General features: G+C 40.9%; 2 protein-coding genes and 1 non-coding gene across 3 annotated transcripts in view; 1 reads left to right on the plus strand and 2 right to left on the minus strand.

Annotated features, from left to right (window-relative positions):
• ATP7A (ATPase copper transporting alpha) overlaps positions 1 to 18,957 on the minus strand; it is a 30,650-nt gene extending 11,693 nt beyond the window's left edge. Inside the window, exons 1-10 of the mRNA XM_050901881.1 lie at positions 18,916 to 18,957; positions 10,057 to 10,193; positions 7,173 to 7,662; positions 5,694 to 6,428; positions 3,695 to 3,901; positions 2,505 to 2,668; positions 1,800 to 1,961; positions 1,113 to 1,189; positions 714 to 939; positions 42 to 275 (exon numbers count right to left, since the gene is read on the minus strand). Coding sequence (XP_050757838.1) covers positions 42 to 275; positions 714 to 939; positions 1,113 to 1,189; positions 1,800 to 1,961; positions 2,505 to 2,668; positions 3,695 to 3,901; positions 5,694 to 6,428; positions 7,173 to 7,662; positions 10,057 to 10,164 — 2,403 coding nt within the window. The 5' untranslated portion in view covers positions 10,165 to 10,193; positions 18,916 to 18,957. The remainder of the gene's footprint in view (positions 1 to 41; positions 276 to 713; positions 940 to 1,112; positions 1,190 to 1,799; positions 1,962 to 2,504; positions 2,669 to 3,694; positions 3,902 to 5,693; positions 6,429 to 7,172; positions 7,663 to 10,056; positions 10,194 to 18,915) is intronic.
• Positions 18,958 to 20,092: 1,135 nt separating this feature from the next.
• LOC127019708 (cytochrome c oxidase subunit 7B, mitochondrial) lies at positions 20,093 to 22,561 on the minus strand. The gene is made up of 3 exons (XM_050901884.1): positions 22,416 to 22,561; positions 20,838 to 20,962; positions 20,093 to 20,292 (listed from the first exon to the last, which is right to left on the minus strand). Exons 1-3 carry the CDS (start codon positions 22,450 to 22,452, stop codon positions 20,218 to 20,220), a joined length of 237 nt encoding a protein of 78 aa, XP_050757841.1. The 5' UTR covers positions 22,453 to 22,561; the 3' UTR covers positions 20,093 to 20,217.
• A 226-nt stretch (positions 22,562 to 22,787) lies between these two features.
• On the plus strand, positions 22,788 to 22,903 carry TRNAL-CAA (transfer RNA leucine (anticodon CAA)). Its single transcript has 2 exons — positions 22,788 to 22,825; positions 22,858 to 22,903. It is a non-coding gene; the product is annotated as a tRNA-Leu (tRNA).
• Positions 22,904 to 23,557: the final 654 nt, after the last annotated feature.

Genomic DNA, 23,557 nt, shown 5'->3' on the forward strand with positions numbered 1-23,557 from the left:
TCTTGCAGCCTGTAGATATCACGGACTTTTATTTTCCTTACCTTTGCAACATGCTCTAGCCACCGGCCCAATGAGATGAATACAAACAGCATAGGAGGTGTGTCAAAGAAAGTTACAGGGTTTACTTTTGCTTTCTCAGCCATTGCAACTAGAAGAATAACAAACGAGTAGACAAACGCAATGGAGGTTGCCAAAACAATGAGCACGTCCATATTTGCAGTTTTGTGCTTCAGTGCTTTGTATGCTTGTATATAAAAGTGCCAGCCTCCAAACATCTGTAATAAGAGCATCAGTTGTATTTTATACACACATTTGTAACACACAGCAGCAGCACTTCCATAAAAGAGGGAGACACCCGTTTTATTTGTGTTGCCTTCTCCATCTCTTCCTGAACAAAATCCCAGCTCTACCTGAGGGCTATGATCTCTACCACAGCCTCTGAGGTCTTCTCACATCCATGCAGTCCTCCCCGTGCCCACCAGTGCAGCTAGGCAGGCTGCCTCAGATGCTGCCTGGCTGCATGGCACCTCTATACTGATTGGCCTGCCTGTAATAGTCCCTCACCACTTCTTTTGGCAACAAACAAAGCACATAACCTCAAAAGCATTTTGAATCAGCATCATTACAGTCACTTTTCAAATTTTATTTCTTCACTGCCTTCCATTTTGAGTGTTTAAACACAACAAACTAGGAGTTGTGATATTCTCACTTACCTGTACAGGGACACAGAGTAAAAACGACAGAAAATTCATAACAGACAATCCTGGTAGGAGCTGGTATTCCAGGACCATAGAGGAGTGAAGGGCCTCCATTTCCTCACTGCTCATGTTGTGATGTCTGTGAGCATCTGCAAGTTGACTGTCCATAACCATCATGTAAATCATCAGCCCCATGACAGGAATACAGAAAACGAGACTCACAACAAAAGACCTTTTCCACCTCAGATTTAAAAAAAGAAAAAAAGAAAAAAATTTGTTTTGCAGTCAAGTGCTGGATAACATTTTAGCTAGCAAGTCTGCACAGTCACAAAAAAAAATTCATAATCTTACTGTTGATTAAAAAAGAAGAATCAAAGATGTTTATGGAATCTAAATATGTTCAGGAGTACTTACTGCCTTATTTCCTGTTTGTGATCTAGATGACTAGCAGATCTATCTTTTTTGACTAACGAAGTAGTGAAACCTAAATCCTAAGGAAAAAAGCATAATAATAAAAAAAGAGAACAGTTGATTTTTAAAGACACTTTGTGCTCATATGAAGTTCTTGCCAGATTATTGATGGTGCCAGCCCTACATTTGATTTACTTTATTAACATTTTTGATACGATTGTAGCTATTTTTTAGTTACCTTGCAAAGACAGAAAAGCAATCTGATGTAGAAATCTACCTTTCTAGAACATTACAATGCTATTCTAAAATGTGGCTTTCCAAAATGGTTATTCTGGAAGCACAGAAGTAGAGAAATTGAGGGAGAAAGTCAAGAAACTTATTTCATCTCTCTCCGCCTACACTACTCATGGATGTGCTTTATTTTTCTGCAAACCTATAGCTGGTATCTTCAACACTACTATAACCTGGCTTTCCTAGCATTTCTGTTTAAAAACCTAGGCAAAGTCATAACAGAGCATTGCTTTTGAGCCAAAACACACATACTGTCTGCAGAAACCTGCACTAAGATAGCAGATGGGAAAAGAGAGATAGATTTTTTCCTTTAATAATCTTCCCTTCTGTTTCTGGGGTATGTAACTCTTCAAAGGACAGTGGATATTTTATGAGACTTGGTGCCTTCATGAAGCTTACCCTTATCACTTGTATAACATCTCGAGGACCTATAATCTCAGGATCATATTTAATGTGTGCTTTGTTGGTTGCAAGAGCTACTGAGCAGTATAAAACACCATTAGTCTTCATGAGGGTGGATTCTATTTTGTGTACACAAGACGCACATGTCATTCCTCTCACCTGTAAAAGAAAGATTCCTTCCTGTTATCAAAACCACAGGTTACTTGGTAAATGCATCTTAAAAACTAGGAAAAGAACAAGTGCTTATGACTATCCTGAATTACTTATTGCATATTTCTGGGGTTTGAAGCAGTGAGATGGAGCTCTCTAGTTAAGGATGAGAGCACTGTAGAGGAAGCATAGCATAGAGACAAGGTCATTAAGCTCTGTTAAAGCTCTGCTGGTTCTTCAAGCTCAGAGCTGGGGTACACTGAGCTAGACTCAGCTACAGAAAAAAAAAAAAAAGGAAATTCCTGCAATAGGCAGAGTAATCAAAAAAACACAGGAATATTTCTCTGACTTCAGTGTAGTAGTAGTGAGCCAGCACAGTTTGCAGGACAAGATACAGTTTGTGATACATACCTGATATGCTCTTATACTTTATCTTTTGTAAATTAAGCTCTATTATATGATTAACACTTTAGGCAGTGGATGCTTACACAAGCACATCCAACAGATAAAAGTAATAAAGATGGGGGTGGTTGGTTTTAATTACTAGCTTACAACAAGTTCCAGAATTCCATCTCCTTCACCACAGTTTTCCATCACGGTAGCTCCAAATCCCAGTTCCCGTATGAGCTCTGCAATAGCTGAAGGGTGTATGACAGCAGGATTATACCTCACTTCTGCCTTTCCTGCCATTAGGGCAACAAGTATTGAATGTATTCCTAGAAAACAAAATGTGTGAATGGCAGATCATGTTTAAGAAAAACACTGCATTTATGGTAACGTGATGGCAGAATAGCAATTTATTGAAATTGAGAAAGCTACCATATTGTAGGTACATACAAAGAAAAACGTCATCATTTTTCAAAGATACATCAACAATGCAACAAAAGCACCTAAGTGTAGGTGCGACAGATGAAAGTATTACACAAGTTGCATGTTTTTAACAGTCTAATTACATTCAATCTATGCTATATGGAAAGATGATCTATTTTTACTTAAAAGAAGTTCTTCTAAAATACAGTTCCGCGTATTTTTCTGATCTGCATTTACCATTTCTAAAAACCCTTTCTTCAAGAGAGAATATGTATGAGAAAGGGTAGATCTAACAATGCACAATCCTACTGTACACTAAGTGAAAAGGATCTAGATTCATCCATTTCCTAGGATGAAAAAAATAAGTTCCAGGTTAACTTGAAACACACCCATCTTCATTACAATAATTTAAAACAGTCTACATTAATGACTCTTCATTACATCATAGTCATGTAACTATTTGTTCCTGCAAATATAATCACCATACTGACAGAAGACAGACATAGTTGTCCTGCCTCACAGAGCTAAAATTAACTTAAGTCTCTTTAATCCATATTAATACTGTCCCTCTCCAACAGCTCCCTTCCTAATACAGGCACATATGCAGTGTTGCAGACCTGGGCACATCCCTCCAGTAGAAAAGATTTTATTTTCAAAAGGATCCATATTTGATCCCTATATTCTCTTTGGAGCACTCCAACTCCCGGTTTTGCGAAGGCAGTCTCTAGCCAGCATGCCCACAAAGCAGCAAGAAGGACACTGTTTTCATCCTATGAAACAACAGTGAGCAGACTATGTTCTCACCCATGAAACACACCAGCAATGGTACTTCTCTTGACAATCCACCCATTAAAAAAGCTGTACAAAAGCTAGATGGATTCTCTAAAAGAAACGCTTAGAAATTCAACAGATTATACTGACATATAGCTTACCATCTTCTCTTCTCAAATTTCTCTCAATGTTGGCTACACATGAAGCACATGTCATTCCTGTGACTTGGACATAGCACTTTGATATAGTCTTTGTCTCTTGTCTAGCAAGGTGGGTTGGTGACACTTTGGAGGGAGGCTCGGTTTTGTGAGAATCCAGCTGCACTTCGGGTGAGGGCTGAGCTATTGCCGCAGGTAGTTCTGCCTTTGCTGAAAAGGAGATTGCAACTCATGACATTATGAATAGCCATTGCAATGAGGTATGAGCTGGTACTACACCAGCCTTAAATATACGTTGCTGTAAATTTAGACCAAAAACTAGTAATTGTACATGCCTTGTCAATCAGATTCATCCATCTGTCAATTAAGAGTAAGCAAAAGAAAAGAAGACAAAGGGTTGGGCCGCTGATTAACTTACTGTTTTGTTACTATTTTTCCTTTTACCTTTCCTCGTTGTATTTAACTGTTCTGTTACACATCCTTTGTCTTCTTCTGCAGGTTGTAAGCTAAACCTCTGCATTGCAACATTAGTTTTACACACAATTTTATTGACTTTACCTGGGGCACAAAGCTGAATTTGTAAGCAAGTGCATGTTTCGTAAGCAAAGTCAGTGTTTTTGACCTTAGAGAAGGGCTCTCAAACTACAGACAACTGCTTCTTACAGCAATTCAGGAGATGCTATGTTTATGCAGGAGCAGTATGAAAAGAATTAAATGGGAGCACCTGACCACTTCTTCAGTTATTGCCATAAAATAGCTCACGTACTTTATTTCTCAAAATTTAATCTTACTGAATCAAGAAATGGAGCTTCCCTGTCCTCTCAGAAAGCCTCTCTTCCTATTAATATTCACCTGTATTCTCGCCATAAGTCTCCTGCATTCTACTATCTAGCCACTTGCTCCCACTGCACAATTACTTTTAGCGTACCAGTCATCACAGTAAGCATCTGTACCGGTTTTGGCTGGGACAGGGTTAATTTTCTTCACAGTAGCTCATATGGTGCCATCTTTTGGATCTGTGACCAAACAGTGTTGGGAACACGCTGATGTTTTAGTTATTGCTGAGCAGTAGTTAGACGGCATCAAGAGCCTTTTCTGTTTCTCACACCGCCCCACCAGCGAGGAGGCTGGGGGTGCACAAGAAGTTGGGAGGGGACACAGCTGAGACAGCTGACCCCAGCTGACCAAAGGGATATTCCATACCATGCGACATCATGCTCAGCATATAAAGCTGGGGAGAGAAGGAAGGGGGGACGTTCGGAGTGATGGCGTTTATCTTCCCAAGTAACTGTTACACACGATGAAACCCTGCTTTCCTGGAGATGGCTGTACACCTGCCTGCCGATATGAAGTAATGAATTAATTCCTTGCTTTGCTTGCACATGCAACTTTTGCTTTACCTATTAAACTGTCTTTATCTCAACCCACAAGTTTTCGCTCTTTTACCCTTCTCTTCCCCATCCCGCTGTGGTGGAGTGAGCGAGTGGCTGGGTGGTGCTTAGCTGCCTACCAGGGTTATCTCACAACAGCATCATTTTAACTTCCTCAGGGATGTCCAGTCTCTTCAGATTCTTATCATTCCTCAGTCACGCCTGAGCCTGGTTAAATATCCCTTCACCAGTTACTGCACAGGAGCCAAGTCTTTGGTAACTCGCTATTAAAGAAACTTCAGCACAGCAATCCGTAATATTCTTTGCAGCTAGCAAAGCTCCAATTCCATATTCATGCCATGAATATTATACAGTAGCAAATGGGAGCACCATTTGAACTTCAATATTTATCTGACATATTTATATTTCCAGATACCTCAATAATTTTTAATTAAACTGATGTATTAAAGGAAGTACATATATATTTAATTATCTCATTGACAGTGAAGATATAAAGCTTCTCTTGGCAAGCACAAAGTACACGTCAACTGCTAAATTTCATCTTGGGTGGTACCAAATCCTAAACAGAACTGCACAATCCTTTTAAATTTAAAAGTTTGATATGTCATTACCTGATAAAGATGCATCAAATCCCATATCTTCTATTGAGGATCGCAAGTCTTCTGGGCACGTTTGCAGAGGGTCATATTCTATAGTCCCATTACGCTTGGTGAGAGAGACATGAATAGATTTTACACCTGCCTTTTGGGATACGACTCCCTCAATGGACTGCACACAAGAGTTGCAAGTCATTCCTTCAATATTTATCACAACAACTTGAGTAAGTGGCTGGCTAACATCCTTCATAGCTGGATGAGGAGACTTCAGTGGAGATGCCAGCGTGGGGAAAAGTGCTACATTTTCATACTCGTCAGGAAGGCTGACTTTAAATGTCTCTGGAGACACTGCCTCTATGGCTTTTCTCAGTAGGTCTATGCTAATTAAGTTTGGGTTATAGTTTATAACAGCAGATTTCTTCTCTAATGAAACAACTATACTTGTTACTGATGGGAGTGCTGATATGGTACTCTGAATACTGAGGACACATGAATTGCAGTGCATGCCATCAATTCTGAAGACAACTGTCTTTGTATCGTTCACATTCGAGTTTTCTTTCAGTGCTGTCTCAGAACCTTTGGTCTGAGTATTCCTCAGCCTTTCCAGGTCAATAGCACTGAGCTTGAGGGGTCTAGGCTGCTTTTTGAAAGATGCCGTGAAACCTGCAGCTTCAATTTGATGTTTTATTTCTTCTGCTGTAATTAGATGAGGCTGGTAGACAACAACAGCTTCCTGATTGTCCAGGGACACTGAAAATTAATCAATAAAAATAAGTGTGCGTTATTGCCCTAAGCATAAGCAGCACGTTGCCCTAAGAGCAACAGATCTTGTCAAAGCTTTCCGAGAATGCTTTAAATGCTCAGAAATATAACTGCAATGGAAAGGAGATTTAATTTGTTTGGTAAATATCTAACTAAGCAATTTAGTTCTTCAATCCTTTTTTGTCTAGTACGACAACAATTTTCAACTCCTTTTTTCCCCAATTTTTTGCTTTTTCCCCAGGACTTTCACAAACAGCATTGCTATTTCTTACTAACTTTATCCTTTTGTCAGGGGTCTGTGGCAATGCATTTATGCCAAAGCTATTTATACAGATAATTTTGTCTTGCCTTTTAGGTACAATCACATATATGCCAATATTAATTTTTAATTGAACAGAAAATACAAACTAACATTAATTACAATACAACCCCCCCGGTATTAGAGGTTTCTATAACTATTAACAAAATTATGGAACACAACTACTCCAGGCTCCCTACCAAAATACAAAGCAACCACTGAATACCGTCACACATGTAACAGCAACACCCTCACCACAATTTGGGCCCCTTTCTTCACTTCTAGTCCAAATCATACATGTAACCAAATACCTGGTACCACAAAGAGTAACTGTCACACTAAACTATCTAATCTAAACCCAAGATATCTTCACAATGCCATCAGAGAACAGCATGGTCAACTTCAACTTACATAAAAATACACTAAGGTTTTACCTTTAATCCGCTGAATTCCTTGCAATTTGCCAATTTTCCCCTCAATGGTGCTGGTGCAAGAATGACAGGTCATCCCCTCTACTTTCAGGCGCAGCACAATGCTACTTGCTTGAGACCAGCTGGAATCTTCACAAGTTCCAGGTGTTACCTCTGGTGCAGAGATACTTAAATCTGCTCCTGGGACCATTTGGATAATCTGCTTGCCATTTATAATGGAAGAAATGAAAGTCACCACTGCAGTTTTTTGATCGGAGGACATTTTAACATCCACGATACCTTTGTTCTTTAGTAGTGTACTACAAATCTGTTTAGACGTTAGAGCTGACTGAGTAGGAATTGTAAGAAAAATAGTGTCAGGTAAAACAGGTTGTGGGTTTGAATCAGCTAACGTAGCATCAAATCCCATGTCATATATTGCTTCCTGCAGTGTTGCTGGAGTCTGCAGTTTTGAGTCATAAATGACGACTGCATTCTTATCCTCTAGAGATACCTTGCAAGGGAAAAAAACCAAAACAATTTAGCAAACTGCAATACTAAGAGATGAGAACTAATACCCTGTATGAGACCAGAAATAGCTTTTACTTGCATATATTAGTAATACTTGTCCAGTATTTTATCCACCACTACTCACCTTGAAGAGTAAAGCCATACCAATAGCCACCATGAAGTAACTTCTGCTCATCTGTGCAACATGGCTAGAAAGAACAGACTTCCTCCCCCACCCCGCACCAGTTTCAGAATCCTTTACAAGCCTGTCTGGCCACTTTGATTTATGACATCCAGAGAGCATCAATGCATTTAATGAAACTTCCAGAGCCAAACTCTCTTGAATTATGACTAACCCAATTAAATCCCAAAAGCAAAACAGCCCAGAGAAAAAAATTCTAATCACATGTACAATTCTGCAGTTAGTAGTAATTACCCTTAGGATACAAGGATGGAAGAAAATACTCTTTGAAAAAAACCACAGATTTAAGTAGCAGTGAAAGTAGTCCAGTATTTCTAGGCATCTCAGGCACAGGCTGTTAACTTGCTATGAGCAATGAAGTGCATCAGACTTCACAGAACAAAATTCAGTTTCAAAATTTGATACATGACAAACATTAAAGCAGCTGTTTTTCCTCTCTCTGTACATTTTGGTGATCCAGAGACATCCTGATTTGGTACTAACCTTTCACATCAGATGGCACAAATATCCTCAATTTAATTTGCTCCCAACTGATGATACATCAAACACAATTATTGCAGTTTCCAAAAGAGAAAGCCGGTGCCTGCCAGAGGCCCAACACATTATCATTCAATTCTATCTTTCCTCTGGGCAAAGGTACAACCTAAAGACCACAGTCATGATTAAATTAGACCAGTTAAATCATTTTAAGAACCACCTTTCTTCATTTTTGTCCCAATTATGGGCCTTAGCAGAATTAGCAACGTGGACATTTACTGGTTTCATTGCAGATGGAGGCAAAATAAACTAAATGCAGCTCTATGTCTGTATTAGCCATCTAACATTCATCTCCCCTGCTGACCTAATTCATAATCACGAAACAAAAGCCTGTTTTACTATTCTCAGAGATTTTTCTGAAACAAATGATCTGGCTAAATTGAAGTTCTGATGCTGTAATGAGGATAATTACTAAATATGACCTCTTAAGGTTTCTTATAGTCCTGTTCTACTCAGACTAAGTTTTTGTAATATATTTTCTTGCCAAGAGTAATTTTAGAAATAGTATTCAGCTTTGGGATAAGGCATTTACCTTAAAACCTAAATACAAAACTCTTAATACTGTCCTTTTAAAAACCTGCTTCATTCCTTACATAAAAGACACTATGGGATGCACATTGTCTTCAATCAAGTTAAAGTACAAATCTCTCCTCCTCCTCTATCTCAAGTCATCTGTATGTTCTCAGAAATTAGCTGAAACAATAAAAATGCAACGTTGACAAGATTAAATCTTTTGCTAGAATAAGGGAGAAAGGGAGGATTCTGAAGTCAGATTATTTGGGGGTATTATTTTACAGGCTGCTTTTAGCCTTCATTTGACTTCACGCTTGTCGATACCTAGTGATTTACCTGACCATACCATGCCACAGATGTTAACAGCAGCATCCCTATTTCTAAAACGGTCTGTTCAGTGATCCAAGGTGCCGGTGTCAGAGCATAGCCTTGTATCACGTTAAAGCTCCATTAAAGTTGAAGGAAGATGAAAAATGATGCGTCTTGTAAATATTGCTGCTGTTCACCAAAATTTCCATGCACGTACATGAACGTCTACTTCAGGCAAAAGGAAACTGTACTAACTAGTCTATTATTTGCCTTTGTACAGAATGGTGCACCACAATGAGCCCTTCAAAATCAGCTAGAGGTAACGATCACATGCCTCCCAAATTAAGACAGCGCACCCTATTCTGGGAAGGAAAGTGTTCATCTAAGACATATCCACTAAAACAGAAATAATTTTTTGATGAAACCAGGAAGATTTTTTTTTTTAGAGTGAAATCAGCCACTACAGAATGTTACAGCATGATTTCAGAACCTAGATACTAAGTAATTAAACTTCGCAATTTTCTGTTGCATCTTATTTAAAAATTACCTGTTCTTGCCTTTTTTTGACTTTTTTCTCATTACTTCACCATACTGAATTAATTGTAAAGCAAAAAATTACTTAAGAGTAACAGATAATGACTTAGCTCCCACTGCAGTAAAGTAAGCACTTGTTTTTCTCTTATACCAGAAATACACTAATGCGCTTCTAACATCAGCTTCCCATGGAACGTACAGACTATACTCTTTCCACGTATTTTTCCTCCCTTGGTGCATACTTTATCATGGTTTCTCATATAAGAACAAAGCTTTGTAAGAAATAGCGATACTGTTACTTACTTTAATGTTATGGATACCATTTATCTTCCCGACATGCTGTTCAATGGTTTGAACACAGGAATTGCATGTCATTCCCTCCACACCGATGACTATGGATTTTGCCGCCATTGTGAAATTCTACTCAAGTCTTCTCATTGCTGTTGGCCAAAAACAATTAAGACATTTGTTCTTATATCATTTCACAAAGATTGAAATCAGAACAGGGATTTAACATATGAGGTACTTGGCCACATGTAACTCTAGTAGATGTCAAAATCTGAGCAAAGCTGAACAGGAAGGAGAACTTTAGGTATTTATTCCTATGAATTTTCAAAAAGGGAAAGTGTTCAGACATTTATTATTTGTGTTACAATCGAGATCATTTAATTGCATGAAGCAGGCTGTGATTCACTGGTGTGTGAGATGAAACTATAGGGAGAAGCAAGTGAGAAAGAGACAGACATCAGCTCTTGGAATGCTAGAACAATAGAGGACAGCATGTAAGCCACAGTGGCACAGGTGACGATCATGTTTTTCCACATTTATATCTCATACATTATCCTACGCTAGCAAAAACCTGTGATACTGAAATTAGCCCTAGGAAGCAAATCAAGCTTTTTCCACATCTCATTCAGAAAACTCTAATTTCGGCTCCTCTGAAGCTTATCATTATTACTTTTGCTCATAAAAACAAGCCCAGAAAAAAATGACTGAACCTAAATGAAATTCGTTTGTAGAAATAATGGCTAATGCAAAGGACTTTTGTCCAGTGCATAAACCGTTAAGTAACAGAGGAGAAAAGAGGGCAAAAGAAGTGATTTCCAGATGTTTTGTTTTAACCTTTTGAAAATCTGCATGATTTTTTCCAATGACAGAGAGGTTAGTGACCAGAAAAATGATCACAGTCAACTGCTTAATGTTTGGCTGCAGTGGAAGCAACAGCAAATTTTGATGATTAACAGAACAGCTACAGTTGAACACATGCTTAACGTGTTTTTTTACCCTGGGGACTTATCTTGGAAAACTAAATCACATTAAGTATTAACAATGTTTAATAAAATTAATTTTCTTGCTCCTTGGTGACATTTCAGAACTGTTCCCTGTTATAGAAGGTCTGAAAGTTTCTGGTTTCGCTTTGAGACGTGCTACAAACCGTGTAATACAGGGATGTTTCATCATAGACGGAGGTTTACCACACTGAGGCACAAAACTAAATGCTGAAGCTTAATCAACAAGAAGTAAAGACAGTATAAACCTCTGAATTAGTGAAGTTTCCAACAGATTAAATACATATTTTTCCTTTAACTGCATTTTGTGTGAAGAGCCAGGAACTCATTGCAAATTTCTGTCAGCCGCTAACCTGCGGGAGAATTTAACTATAATTTCTAGGTCAAAAAAGAAAAAAAGTTTAACTATGTAAACAACATGAAAGATAGCCTGCGAAGTTGATTTTAAAGATTTATTTTCTTAATGCATGTCCTAAAATCCTCAAATGACCAGGTAATTCATCTCAACTGTGGCATGAACCTTCATATTCTTATAGGCAGTAAGAGTTTTTTTGAAGAACTACGCAGTAAATGACTAGACAAGCCAAGAATTAGCACACATTAATGATAAGCATGGCTAACGGACAGGAATGTTCGGCAAGGCATAAAGAAAACCTCGTAGCCATAAGGACTTCCAACACCTGTATGCAACAAGGTAGGAACTTTTTTCACTGACACGTGCGGAGAGCCTGAGCAGCACTCCCACAGGTATTTAATTCTGATCAGAACCTTGAACAACCTGCGACATCTGACTTTCCTGAAAGGCATCAAGTATTTACTCTGAATGTATCGTAAAGCGCTAATGCTTCATTCTTCCATCCCAATCACGGATGAAGCGTAAGGGCTGCAAGCACAACTCGAGACTGTCGGTGGCTGCAGGATCAGAATCAAAAGCTGCGTCCTGCTCTGGTCCTGCGTCTGGATGCAGGTGTGGGTGCACGCAGGACGCTGCAGCATGATGTCGTCTCAGTGACAGGAGACAGAGGAAAGAGCTCCCACAAAGTGGGGCCTCAGGCAACGAGAGCTTTGATTATTGCTAAGGCTGGCCAAGAAAACAGCATTAACGCTTGCACTGGCTGTACTAACTGGGTGCTGCTGCCTCAGAAGATAAAACAGTGACAGTAAGTTACTAAGGAAGGCATCATATTATCCTACAGTCAGTAGAAAACAGTAACAATAACTCACCCCTGCTAAGAACAGAAATAAAACAACTCTACCTGAAGAGTTATTACAGATCTCACTTCTCGCCTATTCTTACAAGATCTGAGTTATTAGAAACACACACACGAATATTTATATGTAAATATTCACACGTTACAGACATATAGAACCATCACCTGACACACAAGAAAATTATGAACCAGCAGAAGAGTATATTTTAAGCAAACTTCCTACGGCAGGTCCTTTCTCAGGCTCATCTGCACACTCAGCAGTACAAGATATTTTTAAAAACACTATAAAGCTACCCAAGAAAATATATGCTTTCATGTCATCATATTGAAATATGATCCTTACTGATTACCTCAGTTCTTCCATAAGGAATGCTCAGCCCATATAGAGCAAACAAAGACATAATTGTAACTCCACAGTCAGGGAGCAATGAATATTCCCACAAGGCTAAAGTACAAATAAAGTTTCAAAAAGTACTTGACTTAGTGTTTTGTGAGCACAAGCAGACACATACAACTAACTAAAATGAGACACAATAGCCTATCATAGACAGAGTCAATCTGTCCTCTAGTAAGGTTTAGATAGAAGTGAATTTAAAAGCATTTCAGGTACATGATCAACTTGAACTGCCCTGACAACTGCACTATTACTGTATTGTGAAAAAAAAATATAAAGTAAGGAAATACTTTGGCTGTGAGCTGCTATCTAAAATAATCAAAGGTTGGTAAGATGTTGCCTTGGATGAGAGTTGGGGTACAGCTGTACGCCAGTCTGAGAAAGTGTGCTGAACTCCTGGCTATCTTGCCTGTTCTTCGGTTTAAGAGACTCAAGCTACAGTACAATAATATCCATTGTTACAAGAAACTAGGATACACCATTAAAGTCTTTTCTATAAGTCATATGTCAAACTAACAGCAGCCACACATGTAATATGGTGAACTAGTACTATTAAAGTGATTACAGTAGTCATCAGCACTGCTACCGAATGCCCACCAATGCATTAAAAAAATTAACCACCTATATATGTAAAAATAACATTATAGTTTTTTTTTTAACATCTACTATTATTATAGTTTGTTGTGGACAAAGTATTTCCTCCATTTTCTCAGTCTGTTTCCTCGCCCTTCTGCTGTTCATTCCACATATAATCACTTCCACCATTTTTTTTTACATGGCCTTGTGTTTTCCTACTTAAAAGGAAGCATGTGGAAAGAGAAACAGCAATTACTAGAGCTATTCTGCCTTAGTGGCCTAATTAACTACATAATGTTTTTAATGTGACTTCAAATATGATAGACGATATTTACAGAAGTGCAAGAAAATACTCTGATTGCAGTAATTCAGGACCACTTATAAAGCATGTTAGAATCCTATTATGCCAATAGAATGTCCTGTTTATGTTTCAAGTGTATGCTTCATACAGACACAATCTTTCCTTTGAAATAAAACACATCATCTGCTATTTGTGTTTGGATTCAAATAATAAATCAAAAGCAATCAAGCTTCAAACATTCCACTGCCCCAAGAAGGTTTTTTTGTTGGGTTGGTGAGGTTTTTTTAAACGACTGCTCTCCTAGGACCAAGTGATCAGGGCCCCATGGCGTTAGGCACTGTATAAACACAGTAGAGAAAATCCTTTCCTGGAAGAGATTGTAATTCAAACATGCAAAAAGCATAAAGGCATAAGAGAAAAAGGATTTATTTTTTTTTTACCCCTCAAGGCCCCAAAGTACTAGGACTGAATCCAGAACTTCCATCATAGAATTTATCTGTTGGATCAAACTGTCTCTTGTTTTTGTTCTCTGACTTTTAATTAAGAAATGCTACTGGATCTATGATATATGCATCATTAACAGCGCTCTGTCGGTGGGGAAGATGACAAACAAGGATTTTTATTTGCTTTGTTGCAAGTTGCTAACAGTTTTCATACCATTTTTAAAAACAGGCTGTTCTCTAAAAAATGAGATGTGCCCAAAACTAAAGGTAGAAAATGAGCCATTTGTAAGCAATACTGTCTCTTCACATCAGTTACATTATATTATTGACATTGAGTTGAGAAACAGCACATTCACAATCTCAGTTTTCTGTACAGTCTGACTGATATTTCTGAAGACCAAATTGTCTGGATTTCCAGTGCTCCTGATGCTTTAAAGAGATCTTGTTCTTAGAAGAAAGTATAGGGTTAACACACAGTGACTGTAAGTATACATACATCCTTTTTCCTCCCCTTACAAAAAGCCCAGGACAAGTTAAATTTAAAAGCTAATACATGCTTACATCTGAGACAGTATTCTACTTTGTTATAGTCTATCTCATTTCTAACGCTCTGCCTCCCTTACGAGCGCTTCCTGGTAGAAATACTTTGGCTGAAACTTAAAAGAAATATTTTTGTCATAATTTCCTCCTTCTGACAACATTAAATTAGGAAAAATTCATGACTACGCAGCTTGAAAATTATTTGTTACACCAATAAATTATGACTAGATGCACACAAGAGGTGTACAAATATTGACAATTTAATCCTAGTTCTCCTCAAATGTGTTAATATTTTACCAAGTTCACATGAAAATGGATGCAGAAGTCAAAATACCTGCATGAGGCTGTGTAGCAATCCATGTATATTAGAGCGATGGCTTGAACTAGGAACACCCTGTTTCCTCACTCTTGCCATCCATCACTATATATCTCTGTTTTCTCCCCCCATGGTTAAAATTTTTTTTACTATATATAATAATGCATACATACCCATGTATGTATGTATATATGCATTAGCTCAAAAGAGAACCTCACTGTACAACTGACAGTTATGGTTCTGGCAGGATGCAGCTGAAACAATCAACAAATCTAAGACTTCTGTAATGTCTAAAAAGCTTTCTAGGTGACAATGTGTATTTTATAAGCTGACACTGAAGATCTCAATTATTACCACTATCTGCAAGGCAAATAACTGCTAATAAATAACTTGCAATTCAAAGTTATCATGGACATATTCTTTTACGTGAAATGCTAACTAAGTTATGGATCACACGTTTTAGAGAACAGTAATGGTCTTATTCTTAACCAATGCATTGCTCCATCTATAAAACACCATCACCAATTAGTCAAGAATTTTAGGATTTGATGATGGAAACAAATGGCAGCTAACAGCTATGTATTTAGAATACAAGAAACCAAAAGGCTTCAACTCAACTACTGCTGTTTTGGAATATCATCTAAAGCGGCTTCATCTTACGAAGAGCCTCGGCTTTGAACAAACTTTGTAAAAGCTTTTTGTATTCTCTACTATACTATTTACTGCTTAATACCTTTAGAAACTCCCATTTTCTATTCTCTTTCATTATTATCACCTGTGTTTTGCAGTACACAAGGCAACAGTGCTTCCTTGTTTGTACGTTAACACCATCAATGAAGCAGCAGAGCCCTAGAAGTAATCTGGCTCTGCAATAGTGCAGAACCGAACACAGGAGGCTACATGTGGAGGAGCAACGCTCAGTGACACAACAGGAGGCATACAAAGGATAATTAAAAAAACAAAACGACATCTGGGAATAGACGTAAGTCCTTGTATGTTGTTTTTCAGGTATAATTTTAGGCTTAACACTAGGGTTGCCTGCGTGCAAGTTAAAATCCAAACATTTAATTTTCTTGAAGAAAGTCAACTAGTGTTTCTATTAAGTGAATGAAGCAACAGAACGAGAAATAATTTCTACTTCCAACAGCAACTTCTTCCTATGGAAAGGAAAATTAAACAGTGACCAAGCACAAGGTGACTGAGAAACTCAGATTCATCTCTCTCAACCATTTTTTTTTTAATGTGCTAACAGCAGTCTTTGTAAGTGAAATATCTGAAGCAAGATAAGGTTTGATGAAGTCAAAGTTAAGTCACTCACAACCTCACGCTATCGGAAAAAAAGAAGAAAAAGAAAAAAAGAAAATATGAGCAATGCAAAGAAGAAGTTACAACACTGGTAAAAACTCAGACTCTTACTCTACCCCACAAAAAACACTTCAGTGCTTCTAGTATCCGAGCTAACCCAGGCATCACAGTATAACAAAGCACTGTGCACCACCAACACGCTTTGTGCCTGTTCTAGGATCAGTAAGGATACATAACTGAGAAGCATACAATGTTTCTGCCTAAGTGTACAACTTCAGTTTTCACCAAAGTTTTCTATATATAATTATCCTGAATTTATAGCTGCTGAAACTGGAAGAGGTCAAAGCTAAGCAGAAACCACACAAATGCCAGAAACGGAATCCATCAGATTTAACTACAGTCTTTGGACTTTGTTAAATTTCTAAATGGATGAGTCCTACTTTATAGCTCGTTTATGGCAGCAGTAAGATAAATTACTAAATATTTTACTAATTATATTAAATGTAAAAAAGGTACCTGTCCCTAAAAGTCTGCAAAGACCTATGAAAAGGAGGAAAGGACAGCATGAAAGGAAAAAGCGGTATCATCCTATCCTTGGGCTTACAAAAGTGCTGGAGAATGGGTTACAGGAGATCTGGTCAAACACGAAAGAACGAGGTTTTATTACATTCATTGGCAAACATACATTTGAAAGCATGACTAGATATATGAGGCTTAATCATTGACGGAGAAACTGCACATCCATAATAAATACCTGTCACAGACAGCTACATGATACTCTAAATAGGTTGTAATTCATGTTGCTCAAGACTTCAACAAGTCTTGCTTGGTCAGCAGACTATGGAAATTGCTCTGAGGGACTTTATTTCTATACAAGCTGCATAAGAAAAATAAAGTACACATTGAAAACATTCTACTTCACTTCTAACAAGAGTTTTATAATACTTGAGACAAATTCTTAGCAAATCCTTTTACTTGTTCATGTCCTTCCACTACCTCTTCAAGTCAGATTTTTGGAGAACATGAACATTCCCCTGGAAGAATCACAGCAAATATTAGGAACAGAATATAATCTATAAAACCTTGCTATGTGAGCCTACTAAGGCCAACCGGGTCTCCTCATTCTTGAGCTTAGTCTCAAAGTACAAAGCAGAACAATGTGGAATGCATTATACAAGTGAAAATAAGAAGAATAAAACAGTAAATGACATGCAATGCTAGCTTTTACTTTCCTGGTTTGCCACTTGGGAAAGAAAAAAAGCTTCAGGTCTTCTCTCTAGCAGAAAATACACTATAATTATTAATTTCTAATCAAATGGTGTTTGCACTCACACAATGTATCGCAATACACACAACTAACTTCCACATTACCAAACAGAAAAAATTATTTCTTGATCTATTTACATGCACAAATACAATTCAACAAGTATTTAAGCACAGAAATGCAATCTTTGGTGTCTGCATAAAAGATTTTAAGGAACTTTACACTACCAATAATTATGTGCAATTTCCAGAACATGAATACAGAGAGGCAATAGTTAGGCTGGGTTTGCTCTTGCTCTTTTTCATGAGATTTCACCCCAAAGCATCATAAACACCCATTTGCCCTCTTCCAGAATATTTACAGTATGTTTTTAATGAAAACATGGGAAAAATGTACTTGTGCACTGAGTGCTGCCATCACAAGGCAAAACACTAAGTAAGATGATTCAGAGGTACAAGTTAATCAGCTCAGATTTGAAAAAAAAGGACCTTGGAGAATAGACTCAGTGACTTATGCATTCAAATTCATTCTAAGTCTTTCTCTGAAGATGGCCAATGGTAGAAGATCTACTTTTTCAAGTCCATCAGTGAGTGCACACTTACTGCATACCAAGAAGGAGCAAGATCTTAAACGTGGATGTCCACTGATAAGAACAGCCTATTACGCCTCCTTTCAGTTCCCCGTTTGATACTACTCAACCTGTTGGCATTTGCCACATCCCAAAGAAACCACAGGAGTGTTGATGTGACTCCCTACCATCAGTGTTTGCCTAGCACTGGGAAAAAAAAAAAAAAACAAAACAACGAAAGCAGAAGCAGTTTGCATAGAGTGAAGTGGTTGAGCAGGAAATACCGTTTTGGATTCAGAGCTGTGTTTTGGATCCAGAGCCCTCGTTAGGTCGGTCTGTTTCTGAAACGCCGAGTCACCCCCGTACTCACCCGCTGCTCGCACCCCCCAGAGCCCACGCCAGCTCCCCCGGCATGAGCTACACAGCGCGCTTTGCCTTAGAGCCGGGGGGGACCTCACCACACTTCCTCGCCCCTCCAAAGCGACAGACCGCCGCAGCGGACCGCCCGGGGGTGCCGGAGAGACCCGCGGCCGAGTCGAAGCTGCTATTTTCGGGCTTGGACCCTCCCCGGGCCGCGGGTCGCTGAGGGACGGCCCGCTCCCGCGCTGCGCCTCAGGCAGGGGCGCGGCGGGACCTCCCCCCCCGCCCCGCGCTGAGGGGACACGTAGCGCTGCCCGGCGCCGCGTCCCGCCGCAGCCGCCTTCACGCCTCCCGCGGGAAGCGCCGGACAAACCCCCTCCCCGCAGCCACAAGCGGGCTAACCCCCCTCCGCCCGCCAGCCCAGGACGCCGTGACAATGCCTCCACCGGCGCTGGGCAGAGGCAGCCCCGAAGGGACAGCGTACTGGCTCCGTCTGCCCCGACCGAGGGGGAAGAGGGGAGCCCTCCCGGGGGAAGGCAAAAACCAGGCCGTGCCGCGGAGGAGCAGCCCCGCCGGCGCCCAGGGCCGCACTCACCGGAGGCTCCGGGCGGCGCAGACTGCCTCACCCCGGCGCGGGGCCGCCGCCTGGCACTTCGCCCCATGCAACAGCCCCGCCGGGCGGCCCCGCCCCTCCCCGCCCCGCCGGGAGCGCGCCGTCACGTGACCAGAGGGCGCCTGTCTCCTCCCGCCCGCTCACATGACATGAGCGGGGCGGACGGCGGCGGCGCCGCCGCAGAGCACGTGACGGCAGAGGCGCTGCGGGCCCTGACGTGGCGCGGCGGAGCGGGCAGGCGGCAGCGCTGTCCGCCCGGGAGTCCGCCCGGCTCCGCCGAGGCAGCCGGCAGCCCTGACCGCCATCGTTACCGCCTCAGCCCAACAGGCACCGGCGGCCGAGACGCGTTCTCTTACAGCACGTCGGGAACAGCAACGGCGCCCTGCGGCGCAGCTCTCGAATGCAACCCACGGCGTCGGTAGCTGCTGCTCAAAGCGCTACGAAGCCGAAGGGTGTTCGAAGAGGTCCCTCCGGTCAAGGGCTGAAACGCTGCACCCAGTCAAACAAGCGTTTTCGCCTTAGCCCCAGGAAAAGCAGCAGTCTGGTAATTAAAATCTCCGAAGAGAGTAAAGGCAGCCATTTCGTACACCTCTGCTGTATCAAAAAGCAGGATACGTGTGTTTTTCAGGGATTCAAACTGACTCAGAGGTTTACAGAGTCTGCATAGGCCCCTAACCTATTTCCTAACAAATTTTGATTACACAAGAATTCATTAGAAAAGCCACGTTTCTCTTGGCATCAGCGAACAGCAGCGCTGGCATACTGCCTACTTCTGTGGAGCATCTCTGACTCAAAAACTAATTTAAGTTCTTCGCAACTCTCACAGGCCTCAGAGACAAGCAACTGATATGCAGAGTGATTCAAGACATAAACATCTGTGGAAAAAAAAGGGATCTCAACTTTGTCATTAGATGTGCAGCAGAAGCCAGCGGTGAAATGATGGGAACTCTGCAGTGGGAACGCACGTGAGGTTCATTTAAGCACACACATCTGGCTAAATGGACAACCATACGATGTTTTGGATTTGTCCATTATCCACTAGTGACCTTTACAGGAAGAACTGGGACTACCTAAAATATGATTTAATTATTTTGAGTTTTTACACTATTTCTTAAACTTCAGCAGCCACGGAGCATAGAGGAAACCTAGAAGAGCCAGACAGGTTTCTAGGTATGTTTATTAGACCAGGAATGCCACTGTACAAGTGGTAATCAGGGAACAAATGCCATTACATGACCATTTTTTCAGTGAAAGTTTAGACCAGTTCATTATAAGCAAAGACTGTTACTCCCTCCATTCTTTTGGAGTGATTCTGCCAACAGGTGACAAGCCCCACTCAATTCCAGCTTGTGTAAACACCTGTAGGAGGATAAAAAAATCAAGATTAACAACTCTGAAATCAAAGAAACCTTCTGATAGAGGGCTATTTCTATTGTTTTCAGTTTAGATTTCTTGTATTAGAACATGACATCTCATTCATCTTCTAATAAAGCAAGTGGAATATATTTATATTCAATAACATTTAAATACTTCAGTTTTCTATTTCAAAATATTTAGACCAAGAATCTGGAATGTAAAACCCCATCACCACACTGTTATTTTCATCTAGAAATTTTTCTGCTAAAAGCTCTACCTGTATAGCTTAGAAATCCCAAGTAAAACAGAGAACACTTGTGTTTCTACTACATTTTAGAATCAAGTAATAGACTGACACAGAAATTTTTGTACCAACTCAAAATATGAACTAACACAACTTTCATCTCTATCACATTACTATTCACTTATATAAAAAGCTGCTAAATTCTGACCACCTAAGTTATTTCAAACAAGCCCCTGTGAAACTTAATAGCTTGCAAGTTTACAGCTATAGTCACAACAGAGTGGTGAAAAAAAGGACGACTTACATATCCCCAGACAGCAGTAAAAACCACGGCTCCACCAAGGAGTACCAGGTTTCCATATTTATCATGGAAGTTAGGCTCATATTTGCGATGAGCTTGTCTTACTGCAGTATGCTGAATGCCACGAGCTAATGAATGTTAAAGAGAATTAGAAGTACAGAAATCAACTAAAATATACATTCAAACCATTCACAATCCTCATCTCCCACCAACAGAGGCAAGCGTAAGCATTAAAAGATTTTAAGAAAAGTTGAAAAAAAAATTAATCTTTTGGACTTAGAGCTTTGGAATGATTCCAAAACGTAGGATATAAAGAAAGCCTTGCATTTTGTTTCAGCTGTCCCAATTTCTCTCTAGAAGGTTATTCCTGAAGTCTAATTCCAGTAAGAAAATCCTTTAAGTTACCTTTTTCACTAGGATGTTTTCTTTGGGCCCTCAGTGCGGAGGTTCAAGTACACTTTTAAGTATTACTATTTCTCTAATAAAATATTTTGTTTAGTACTTAAAAGTTTCAGATTTCTACATGTAAATATCTATATTGTCAGTATGTGTACCTAATATAAGCATTTTCAGGATGAAGCTCACGATCAAGTTAAGGGGTTGAAGGTAGTGGGTATGGGTAACACCTTTCTCATTCCTTCAAGATTTTTGAAGGGAGGGGAGGGAGGTGAAGAAGGAAGTGGAAATAACTGTGGGCCTTCACGTGAGGTAAATAATAGAGAATGAAATACAGGAGAATATCTTCAGATGACAGAATGTATGATGTGCATTATAAATGTACAGTATAAAAGGTACACTTTTTAAGGAGAAGACAGAGTGAAGAATCAAACCACCAGCTTCAAAACACAGAGACTGTTTAGGAGTTGTGTACAAAGCATTTGAATGAGACAGTGCATTAAGACAGACATTACAAAATATAATCTTTTAGTTTCAGGTCAATGGTTCACATTTAGCCAAACATGACTAGAGAAGATGATGGCAATACCCATAATGCTACTACATCCCTAGCATGCTCTGTGAGGCTGCACGAGGTTTTTTTTAAACAGAAAAAAAAAGGTTGAATATCTACTGAGAGAAACACTGCTGACCACGTTTATTTTAGGTGCATGCACCTCGGGTTAAGCACATCATGAACCACAACCAGATTTGATACGACCAGGTTAAGCACTGGGGAGTCTATCACTCAAGGAGTAACTTTACCCTTGAGTTTAAGGGCTGGTCATTGACTACACCTTGCCACCTCAGGTTACAAGACCTGGATGTGCCTTTAGTTACTATCAAGGAGGAAAAGCACCGAGGAAGGCAACCAAGGTCAGCTCAAGTAAAAGCAACTAGGAGGTAAAAGAAGCAGAAAGAAAGGAAAAAAAAAAAGCAGTAGACGAAGGACGATCAGAGAGCCGCCCGCAGCCCCTCACCTGCCCTCACGACCCTCCCCCGGGAACGAAGCGAGCCCAGGGACTGTTCAGGGACAGTCCTCACAGGGAAGGCAAGAAACCGGGGGAGACCCCCTGACGAAACGGCCTACTCCCGAGAAACACCCCCAGCACTTCTGTATGCCAGAGAAGACTCCTCCTTGCTTACCGGTGAGGTTCAGAGCAGCCCTAGCCACAGGGAACATGCTGACAGGCGGAGTACGACCCTACCGCCGGCGGGACGCGGCTACCCTTGGCGAGCGGTGAAAAACAAAATGGTCGCGCCGGAAGTCGCCGGTGTGCCGCGCCACTGAGCGGAGCCCTGTGGGTAATGCAGCCGCGCAGTGACGGAGGAACGGTACCGCCTGGCTACGGCAGAGCGAGAGCGGGGGAAGCTCCGTAGCCGGGAGAGAGGGACAGAGGCTCCTCTCCAATTTAAAGGCTCGGAAGCGCTCTCCGCGAAAGGCTGGGGAATGCGGGGAGGCGGGCGCGGCCGTGGGGAGGGCGGTAAGAACCTCCCGGCGGCAGCGCCATTCGCAGTGTCAGGATGGCCGAGTGGTCTAAGGCGCCAGACTCAAGGCGTTCTGCGCCTTCCCGCAGCGGGTTGGGTATTCTGGTCTCCGTATGGAGGCGTGGGTTCGAATCCCACTTCTGACACCACTTTTTTTTTTTCTTTCTCTGAGACGCTAAATTTATAAAAGAGCCGAAGAGCTAAAGCCAGAGATTTTAGCGCAAACAAAAATTGCAGCGAGGCCCGCGGCGCTAGAAATAATTTCCCATAGCGTAGACCTAGTCCTTCTCTAGTCCTCGAATAGAGAAATAAAAACCGAAGCATGAGTAAAACCACGTTTTTCTGTGCCGATTACGCTTGAGAGCCCGTAAGCCGTTACGCACCGGCTGAGGGTTTCCCGAGTGCGTTTACGATTTTAACAACCTTTTTAACACACGACCCAGGAATACACATGCGCGTATAAAATTAAGCAAGCGTACGCCTTTGGGGAGCTACTGATTAAGTTCCTTGGAGTTTTATTCTAGATTCCTTTTTTGGTTTCTTGGAGCTTACCAACGTGAGGCCTGGCCCCTCGCCGCGGTGCCGCCCCCCCCCCCCCCCCCGGGACTCCGGGTGGCCCGAGCACACTGCGGCTGTGCAGCAGTTTGCAATGTTTAAAAAGCCGTAGACGCTGAGGAAAGCCCGGGTGTATCGTCAAGGTGAGAGGCTGCTGCTGCAGCAGGGCAGCCGCGGCACCCCCCTCAAGGCGGGCAGCGAAGAGACCCCAGCCGGCGCTGCCGCCATCTCCCGGGGTCCCGGCC

The sequence above is a fragment of the Gymnogyps californianus genome, chromosome 9 (assembly GCF_018139145.2).
Source record: "Gymnogyps californianus isolate 813 chromosome 9, ASM1813914v2, whole genome shotgun sequence".
Taxonomy (NCBI): Eukaryota; Metazoa; Chordata; class Aves; order Accipitriformes; family Cathartidae; genus Gymnogyps; species Gymnogyps californianus.

Excerpts from the sequence above, each read along its gene's own strand:
- LOC127019708 (XM_050901884.1), bottom strand. The coding sequence starts at position 22,452 with ATGTTCCCTGTGGCTAGGGCTGCTCTGAACCTCACCG. Across the intron at positions 20,963-22,415 it reads GGCTGCTCTGAACCTCACCG|CTCGTGGCATTCAGCATACT; the intron begins GTAAGCAAGGAG and ends AACATTCATTAG. Across the intron at positions 20,293-20,837 it reads TTACTGCTGTCTGGGGATAT|GTGTTTACACAAGCTGGAAT; the intron begins GTAAGTCGTCCT and ends ATCCTCCTACAG.